The sequence below is a fragment of the Camelina sativa genome, chromosome 10 (genome assembly GCF_000633955.1).
Source record: "Camelina sativa cultivar DH55 chromosome 10, Cs, whole genome shotgun sequence".
Taxonomy (NCBI): Eukaryota; Viridiplantae; Streptophyta; class Magnoliopsida; order Brassicales; family Brassicaceae; genus Camelina; species Camelina sativa.
The window spans coordinates 19,918,063-19,927,625 of record NC_025694.1 but is presented as its reverse complement, the minus strand read 5'-3'; the positions used below and the strand labels follow the sequence as shown (position 1 = coordinate 19,927,625).

General features: G+C 34.2%; 3 protein-coding genes across 4 annotated transcripts in view; 1 reads left to right on the top strand and 2 right to left on the bottom strand.

Moving 5' to 3' along the window:
* The window catches only part of LOC104719397 (peptidyl-prolyl cis-trans isomerase CYP38, chloroplastic), a 3,720-nt gene extending 2,958 nt beyond the window's left edge, over positions 1 to 762 (bottom strand). The window contains exons 1-2 of one of the 2 annotated variants that reach the window (XM_019231219.1): positions 355 to 761; positions 41 to 110 (exon numbers count right to left, since the gene is read on the bottom strand). In XM_019231219.1, coding sequence (XP_019086764.1) covers positions 41 to 110; positions 355 to 495 — 211 coding nt within the window. In that variant the 5' untranslated portion in view covers positions 496 to 761. Of the gene's footprint in view, positions 1 to 40; positions 111 to 354 lie in introns of both variants that reach the window. The other variant, XM_010437320.2, reaches the window with a different exon arrangement.
* LOC104719395 (homeobox-leucine zipper protein HAT5) lies at positions 6,891 to 8,573 on the top strand. Its single transcript, XM_010437318.2, has 4 exons — positions 6,891 to 7,016; positions 7,249 to 7,391; positions 7,509 to 7,748; positions 8,083 to 8,573. Exons 1-4 carry the CDS (start codon positions 6,938 to 6,940, stop codon positions 8,437 to 8,439), a joined length of 819 nt encoding a protein of 272 aa, XP_010435620.1. The 5' UTR covers positions 6,891 to 6,937; the 3' UTR covers positions 8,440 to 8,573.
* Positions 8,650 to 9,563, bottom strand: part of LOC104719396 (methyl-CpG-binding domain-containing protein 9-like) — a gene marked incomplete at its 5' end in the record, with an annotated part of 8,985 nt that continues 8,071 nt past the window's right edge. The window contains 2 exon segments of the mRNA XM_010437319.2: positions 8,650 to 9,385; positions 9,488 to 9,563. Coding sequence (XP_010435621.1) covers positions 9,074 to 9,385; positions 9,488 to 9,563 — 388 coding nt within the window.

Genomic DNA, 9,563 nt, shown 5'->3' with positions numbered 1-9,563 from the left:
GCCACAGCGTAAGCATCGGGAGGCGAAGAAATCGAAGGAACTGCAGCTATTAGACCGACTGATAAAGCTAACGAAAGAGCACACTCTTTCAATGATGAGAATGCTCCTCTCTGCATTCAAGAGAAACCCATTCAGTTTCAGATGTCGTGAGCCATAAGTTTTCGACAACAAACAATCTCGCAGCATTGATGGAGAGAATTGAAGAGTGATTGATTCCAAACAGAATATAAGTAAGTTCCATACAGTCAAATCGGCTATTACAAACTCCCTAATCACATTGTGCATTGGTGAGTGGAGTATGTCTAGGGTTTTTTTTTTTAATAAACAGAGAGAAGGGAATCAGAAAGACCTAACCTCCTGCTTGTTGTTGCCGGAAGAACAAGAGCGAACGTCGTCGAGGGTTTTTTTAGAGCAGGAAAAATCGAATCTTTTTCGGGGAAACCTGGAGGAATTGACGAAACTAAATGTGGGAACAGAAGCAAACGATGCCGCCATATGGAGAAGCACAAAAATGACAAGGAAGAGATATGCTAATATTTCAGTCAGAGAGAAATTGACATTGGATTAGGGAGTGCGCTTTTGTTCTGTCCGAAACGAGCATAGAGAGAGAGAGAGAGAGAGAGAGAAAGCGTCAAAGTACTGGTATTTGTCTGTATCGGTGGATTTCTTTTCAATTGGATGATGAGGATTGAGGAAGAAGAAGAAGAAGAGGATAAGAAGGGTTTTTGTGATTCTCTCCTCTCTCACACACACTCCTCTCCTCTGGATAAGATAATTTTTACTCCTTCTATTATTATTCTACAGCTTTTCTTCCACATTATTTTTATTATATTTTAATATTTTCTGTCTAATATGGGCCGTTAATGAACCTTGTTTGCCTGATCTGTTCAATTATATGGGCCAATGTTGACATAACAATTTTTTTAACATATCGTAGCATACTGTATAAACTAAGGGGTGTATTCAAAACATCGAGGATTTGTGATTTTTAATGAGGATTTGTGATTTTTAAAAAAATCCCCTGTTATTCAATTAGTTAAAATCACATCTCAAATCCATTGTTATTGAATATGAAATTTGTTAAAAATTATTCAAAATCACTCACAATCCACTGTTATTCAATCAACAATTTGCAAAAATCATAACAAATTCACTGTTATTCAAAACCAAATTCTATTTTTTTATAGAAAAACATAATAGGGATTGTAAGAGGCTTTGGGTACATTTTTGTAAGGGAAATCCTATTTAAAAAATCCCACCTTCCAAAGTGTGTTTTTGAAAGATTGGTTTAAAAAAAAACAAATTACGATTTTGCAATAAAAACAAATTTTGGGCTCTATCTCTATTATCTCAACCTTTGTTCTATTATCCTCTCTCGTTTACAGAAGTTTTTGCGAACCTAAAAGCAAAGATAATATTATTCAACACAATAATATTAGGAGACGATGTGTATATTGCCCAGACAAGTATTATTGTGTTGGAGACGATGTGTATATTACCGTGAATGAATCATAAAAGCAAAGATAATATTAAAAGCTAAGTTCTCCTTTATGATTCATTCACGATGTGTAATGCGGTTTTTGTAATGCTCATTTGGAGACGTGTGATCATTTGTTATTTTCATGTGAATATGTTTCGTTTGTCTGGGCTGCTCTTGCTACAGACCTTCTCAATCGGAGCTACACAATGGATCGGGCTGTTTACGGAAGTATATTATGATTCATTCAAGGTAAGTTTCTCTGTTCTTGAAATCTTTGAGTTATGCTATATTGTTTTATACGTAATTTTATTGTTTTAATCTTTGTGTTATGTTATATGAACATCTCTCGTTTCTGGCCTTGAGAATCTCTTAAAACTCCACTTATAAAGTCTCATCAAATCTTATCAAATCACAAACTATTTTTTTTCAAAAATAGAAAATAATAATAAATCCATCAAACTACCTTAAAAACTCATTGTAAATCTCTTAAAATCTTGAATATCATAAATCCTACAAAATCATCCAAAATCTTATTTTGAATACACCCTCCCCTAACTTAACAAACAAGAACTAAAGCAGATACATGATAACATCTCAAAGAAAAAAACAAAGAGATACGTGAAAACATATTTTCTCTTTGTAAAGAAAAATGTTAATTAAAACTTTTGTTTGACCTTACTAGCTAGCTAGAGGAAGCTGTGTCGACTGTCGAGAGTCTTGCTTATAGGCTTGCTTGCAGCATCATCTTACGTTCAATGTTAGTCACATCTTTAAGTGAAGTCAACCCGAACGTAACAATAGTTTTTTTTTTTTTTTTCGTACTTAGGGAACAAATTAATATATATGTAGCTCGTACTTTATTCTTGCTATATAACCAAAATCACTCTTTAAAATACGATATCTTTAATATAAGTCGATTACTTGAAAGATGTATGTTACTGTTATTGTTATATATGATCTACTTTAGTTTCCTAATATAAATAAATTCATATCATTAGGTTGTTTATGAAATAGAAAGCAACGCTTCACGAGTGATTCTATCTATCACTCTAAATGGAAATTGCTAGAATAGAATTCAATTTTCTTTTAAATGATCAACTAATATTATACGCTAGCTCTAGACTATTAAAGGGTTACGTGACGAATGTACATCCACGTAACATGTACTGTTTGTACAATTCTATATATGTATTGATAATCTGTAAAGATAAATGTGTGTAGTATACGTGTGTGGTTTGAGATGAAGAAGAAGAAGTTGAATATCACTGTTCGCATACAGTGAGAATTGAAAACCCATACCATAATGAATGGACCTTCTCAAACGAAAAGACTGAATATACTTTTTTTTGAATATAAATTTAATAATTATATACATATCCTTTTTATCTTTCTGAAAATGACATCGTGGTCGTGGCCCTCACCAAACAAAAAAGAAGGCTAATATGAATATCATGACAGTCGATAGTAACGATTCCAGTTAAAGTTTTTTTCCTCTATTTAATATAGAAATAGAAGAAGGGAAATAAAAAAAAAGAAAGAAAGAAAGAAATGATAGTGGAGGAAACTATTTAAAAATATGAATGGTGCTCACACACCTTTATAGATTGATCTTCTTTTCGCAGAACCACACACATGGTGACACAACCCACTACCAACACACACACAATGTCCTAACTAAAAGTCATTTGTTCCTCTCAGGTGTTCTGCTTCTTTTCTTTTCTTTTATTTCTTCTTAAACACACACACCATTTTCTTTCAATTGAAATTTTGATATACGCGTCAATTTATGCCGAAATGAATATAAACATAAACCATACATTAAAGAACCATATCCCTGTGAAATTTTTCGTAACCCTTTTTTCTTAAACGATAATCCGTGGCATTCTGTCGAACTTGGTGTTTTTTGTTTCTCTAAATAATATTGTGTTCGTTTAATACTTTAATTTCATGAACTATTCGTGCAATCACCTTTTTGTGTAAAGCAAATAATAGAGGGATAAAGAAAAAGAGTCCCCTGTTTTTGGAAAAACATAAAGAAAAATCTCAGAAGACACTATCCAATGAAAAAGATGCCACCATATTTCCATGGCCTCTTAGCTTAGTTGTGAAGAAAATAACAAAAGAAAAATCTTGATTCTTATTTGCATAGCTATTTTAATAATTACTTAAGATGAATATATATTTTTACTTTAATTTGATATTTTTTTCTCAAAAAAACAATTTCAGATTTGTTTGTTTTGCTTTGTTTAATTATTGCTAAATTGAGAAAACTTATTGATAGACGAAAAGCTAATCAAATATACATTCCATATTGAGCTAAGTGTACCTTTCAAAGATTATTTTCTAAAAACATTTTGAGATCATAGAATATAGGGAGTCAAATTACTTAGTTGTGTCTAATTAAGTTGTTTTACAATTTCTATTCATCATATACTCTATAATAATTAACTAAACATATATAAAAGCTTTAATTCATATCTAAACATATATAAAGATATTAACTAAACATATCTTTGTCAACTGGAGCACCCTGATCTCTTGGCTTCTGACCAAATCTCCCCACCTCTCATCAACACTAAAAGGTTTAGTTGTTCAAGCCACCATCTATATGCTATGGAAGGAAAGAAACCTCCGGCTCCATGAAGGAATGACCTCCTCTGCTCCTGTGATCTTCTCCCAAATCGATCGTAGTATAAGGGATATCTTACTTGCTCGTATACACCGCAATGGCTGTGGTCGCCTCCTTGCTCAGTGGTTTGCTCATGGCTACTAGCATCTCTAATTCCTATGACTGTTTACTTTTTTGTGTCATAGTTATTCCTTGGTTTACCCCAAATTTTGTACTGAGTAACGTTCCTTTTTGATAATTATAATTCACATTTTATCAAAAAAAAAAAGCTTTAATTCTAAAGTGGCTTCAATATCAATCACTATAATGATTATGATCTTGCTTATTTTAGCATATTATTCTATCTTTTTTTTTGTTTAGTGAGATTGTTATCGTTTGGGGAGAAGTGATTTTTTTAAAAAAAAAAAAAAACCCCATTCCTTCATAGGATGGCAAATTCCTCTACCTTTCAATTTTCTTTAGAGTACTTTTTTTTTTCTTCTTTTTTAAGAATAATCTTAAGGGTTTTTAATTTCTTCCCTCTCTTTTATTCTTATTTGGGTGGTGAAAGATATTCCTTTATTGGAAAGGTCCATCGGTAGCCAACTGGCTAACACATGAAATGGAAGGAGACAATAACGTACGTAAATTTAGCATATTTTCTCATCTATTATAGTATATAATATTATAGAGAAACATAATTCTTCTATCAAACATATACCATGGATCATATAGTTTGTAACGGGCGACAAAATTTATGCATCCTTAATTAATAATATGTATGCAATGCAAGAGCTGAGCATACATTGATAAAGTCATATAAACATGCATACACAAATGATATATGTATAATACAGTATATAAAGAGTATTTGCATTTTGGGTAGCCGAAGAGTCATGAAATATTGAAAACGAAGGAGGAATATATATACCTTTAAGGGTAAATAAATTTAAATACAGTATGTTATATATATATATGTATATATTCAATTCTACTGATATTACTGGAAACAAGATCATGATATATACTAGAGTAACTAGTAACGATTAACTGAAGAGAAAATATTTCAATCAGAATTCAAAAAGAAAAAAAAGGGACAGGACGAAGCTACGTGGGGACTTGTGTAACATGATAAGTTATATTAACTAATGTGCTTATATTAGTATATATATATATATATATATATATATATATATATATATATATAAACAGTACTCTATAGGGGCCTGAATTAGTGCGGCGATTATAAGCAGTTCCATGCACCTAGTCTGTTTTTCCCCTCCGTAGTCCGTAAGGTGTGACATAAAATTGATATTCAACAAACTTTGTTGTATACATTTTTAAAAAAAACTGACTTTTTTTTTTAAATTGGAAAAACATGCAGTTAGGTAAAGTGACAGTAAACGAAGATAATATGTTTTAACCTTAAATGTGAAAGTAAGTATATATAGAAGTAATTTCCTGTAATAGTTAACAAAGTGATTAATAATAGTATAATGTTGTTTGTGCAAGACGTCAAGGTGCAGCAGCATATCTTAAGAGATAAAGAAAACAAATATAAAAGAGATAGGAATGACGTGAATTTGATTTTAACAGAATTTTTAAATGAGATGATGATAATGTGACATTGCTGTGCCCAAGGTGAAGACACAGGGTGACGAGGACCGTTGGATAAAATAGGATCAAGCGTAGATCCGACACTGACCCGACCGTCGAGCATGAACCCTAATTCCTAACACACTCTCTGCTTTGGCCGAACCACCCCCCATCTGATTTTTATTTTATTTTATTTTATATAACTATGCCTTTTTACAAATACTAAATAACAAAACAAAAAAAAAGGGATATAATTCAAATCTAACGGTGGAGATCTGTTGCCGAGTCCACTCGCTAAAGAAAGTGGACCCTACAGAGCTCAGGAAAGTCCACTTCCGATTGTATATATTAAAAAAAGCCAATCACATTCGAATTACCACAATTGTCCCCCCCCCTTCCCTTTTTTTTGTCATGTATCAATCCACACAGAAAAAAAAAAAAAGATCATTCTAACTATAAAATTATCGGATTATGTTGGAAAAAACTTTGATCTTAAAGGATGTAATATAGAAGAAGAATATGGAAATTTTTGATCAAAAAGGTCAGTTCACAATCATATCTAAGAACATGTTAAATATTAGCTAAAACAGGTACATTAAGTTGATACTGAAGTATTAACGTTTGAATTTGATACCCTATTTTCTCAAAAAAAAAAAAAAAAACGTTACTCGTGTTCGTGCCGTTTGATACCCAAAAAGAAAAAAGGAAAGGGTATTAAGGTAATTTAACAAAGAGGGCCTAGTGGTGTGTATAAAAGAGCGCGCTTGTTGAAGCTAATGAGTTTAGCTGATTGCACTGCAAAAGCCATCAAAAGGGAACTTTGTTGTTCTATTCTCTCTTTCTCTTTCTCTCTTACTTCTATCACAAGTCTTTGGGTGTCTCACACTCTTTAAAAAACTACTAATCTTCGAAATTTTGGAAATCGAGAAAGGTTTCTTGTTTGGATCGTACTGGCTGTGATTCTTGGATCCCTCTGGCAGAGCGGAGGGGAATTGTTGTAGTTCATGATGGGATTTTGCATATGCCCGTTGGAGTCACCCGCGAGATTACTATGGAGCACAAGCTTCTTCCGCCATAAGATCATGATCTTTTAATCCAATTCTCTTTGGTTTCCAATACAAACCTTGTTCGATCCATCTTCTTTAATTAATCATCTCTCGCTGTGGTCCTCGATCTGCTTCCTCTTCTTTGTTTCTTTCTCTCAGAAGTTGTTGTTTTTTTTTTTTCTTTTCTTCTCTGTTTAAAAAATCAATATGGAATCCAATTCGTTTTATTTCGATCCATCAGCCTCACAACATGGCAACATGTTCTTCCTAGGGAATCTCAATCCAGGTTATTTTTCTGATCACCCAAATTATAATATTATTGTTTAAATTTGACCTTATTAGGTTAGGTGTGTGAATTTCCCCTGTTTTTACTGTTTCTAGATAAATGCTCTAGCTAGGAACACACACATGAGAACAGTTTTGAATATTATTGTTGTGTAGTTAATATATATATATATATATATATATAGTGTGACAGTTTGGTTTATATATAAATGTTATTATGTTGGATTGGGAAGGAGGAGCAAGATCGATGATGATGATAAACATTGAGGAAACATCAAAGCGAAGGCCCTTCTTTAGCTCCCCTGAGGATCTCTACGATGAGGAATATTACGACGACCAGTTGCCCGAAAAGAAGCGTCGCCTCACTTCCGAACAAGTACAAATTCCTTATTCATCCAATAATATTAGAAGAAGAAGAAGAAGATAAAGTCTGAAACATGAACGATTTAGCTAGCTAGGGTTAATTATATATACAATGATGCATGTGTTTCAGGTGCATCTGTTGGAGAAAAGCTTCGAGACAGAGAACAAGCTGGAGCCAGAACGCAAGACTCAGCTTGCCAAGAAGCTTGGTCTACAGCCGAGACAAGTGGCCGTGTGGTTTCAAAACCGCCGGGCTCGTTGGAAAACAAAACAGCTCGAGAGAGACTACGATCTTCTCAAGTCCACTTACGACCAACTCCTCTCTAACTACGACTCCATCGTCAAGGACAACGATAAGCTCAGATCCGAGGTTATTATATACATCCAACAATTTATCATCATCATCTCAAGAATTTTAAATTTGAATGAATGATTTACCTTCTTGGGTCCATATTAAAGGAAGAGAAAGCATAAGTGAAAAAAGAAGAATATGCTTTTAATTTTGTTTTTAAAAGACAAGCTGATAGGAGAATATAATTATATATATATATATATATATACTAGTATATTATTATTATACTCGTAAAAAGAAAGAAAGAAAGTTGGGAAGAATACAAATCAATCAAAGAAGAACTATATATAATTAAAAGGGAGGTTGCTTATGTTGACCGTTGTGATTGAAAAAGTTAAGAATCTTTCCACAGGTTACTTCACTGACCGAAAAGCTTCTGGGCAACGAAGAAGAAGCTAATAATGAACTAACTCCGGGTCGTCAAGTCCCCGAACTCAACCAACTTGATCCGGTATACCTAAACCCAGCGGCAATCAAAACCGAGGACCGGTTAAGTTCAGGGAGTGTTGGGAGTGCCGTACTTGACGAAGACGCACCTCAACTACTAGACAGCTGTGACTCTTACTTCCCCAGCCTCGTACCCATCCACTCCCAACAAGACAACAACGCCTGTGATAATGACCGGGCCTGTTTCTCCGACGTCTTTGTGCCCACCACTTCACCGTCGCACCATCACGGCGAATCATTGGGATTCTGGGCTTGGCCTTAATCTACTATTTATGTGTGTGTTTATTATTATTAAAGTACAATTACAGTCATGTCTGTTTCCATGTTTACTGACGAAAACCCCCGCATAATTGTGGAATCATTCAGCAATTTCACGGTATTTGATAAGTTATATTATTTATAATTTAGTACTACTACTACCAATATATAAAATCAGTTAACTTCTTCTTCAGAAAAAAAAAGGTTGAACTTCTTCTTCAGAAAGCCCTCTCCATTAAAGAGATAGAGAGATTTATAAAGAATTGAAGTGTTTCCGTTCTAACATCAGTTAATGCCTAAAAAGCGACTTTTGATACTAATTAATTCCACATTAGTCAGTCTTCTTCTACATATTATGTGTACACATACTCTCTCAAGCTCATTCACCTCTTGAACCGCCGTTCCATTCCATGAACCGGACTTAGGCCTCTCATGTCATGATGAACCACCAAAAACATCCGCAACTTACAGGTCCGCTTCCAGACATAGATAGAAGAAGCATTGCCTATATCTACAACATACACATTGGCTCCACTTTGACTTCACCGGAAAAAACAAAAAAACAAAATCCACATTTCCGGCTTACATTCTCACGAGGCTGTGCCCGCTGAGCTTTTCCGGTGGGTTCAAATAAGTTACTATGACACCTCGGGTTCTTTCCTCTTCTTACCAGATCGCCTATTTGCTCTGCTGCTTCTTTCTTGTGAATCTGAAACCGGTTGCGACTTCTCGTCTGGTAAGCTGATGATCGGCTTTGTTTCATCCATGGGATCTGATGGAGTTATGAGTTTATCGTACATAATAGCTGCATCAAGGGAGAAAATACGGACGGATAACGCCGAGAGAGTCGATATTTTAGCAGCCGCTGAAAGGGAAGACCAGTACCACCATGCATTTTTCAAGTACCCTGGCTTAACCATGTCTTCTAGCACAATTGATGCCTGAACCAACTGAAATAAAATATGAAACGCACAGAAATTAGAAAATCCAGTTTGATCTGTGTATCTATAGATAGAGAGGATGAAGGGTGCTAATTAAGGATTAAACCAAACCTCATAAATGCTTTGCGCGGATTTAACAAATATACGCCAAGCTCTTCTACGGTCTGGATGTGATTTCGACGGTCTT

What these genes read in the sequence shown, in the direction of transcription:
- LOC104719395 (XM_010437318.2), top strand. Translation starts at nt 6,938, where the DNA reads ATGGAATCCAATTCGTTTTATTTCGATCCATCAGCCTCACAACATGGC. An exon ending in CCTAGGGAATCTCAATCCAG is followed by an intron (nt 7,017 to 7,248) that starts GTTATTTTTCTG and finishes TGGATTGGGAAG; the next exon opens with GAGGAGCAAGATCGATGATG. An exon ending in GTCGCCTCACTTCCGAACAA is followed by an intron (nt 7,392 to 7,508) that starts GTACAAATTCCT and finishes CATGTGTTTCAG; the next exon opens with GTGCATCTGTTGGAGAAAAG.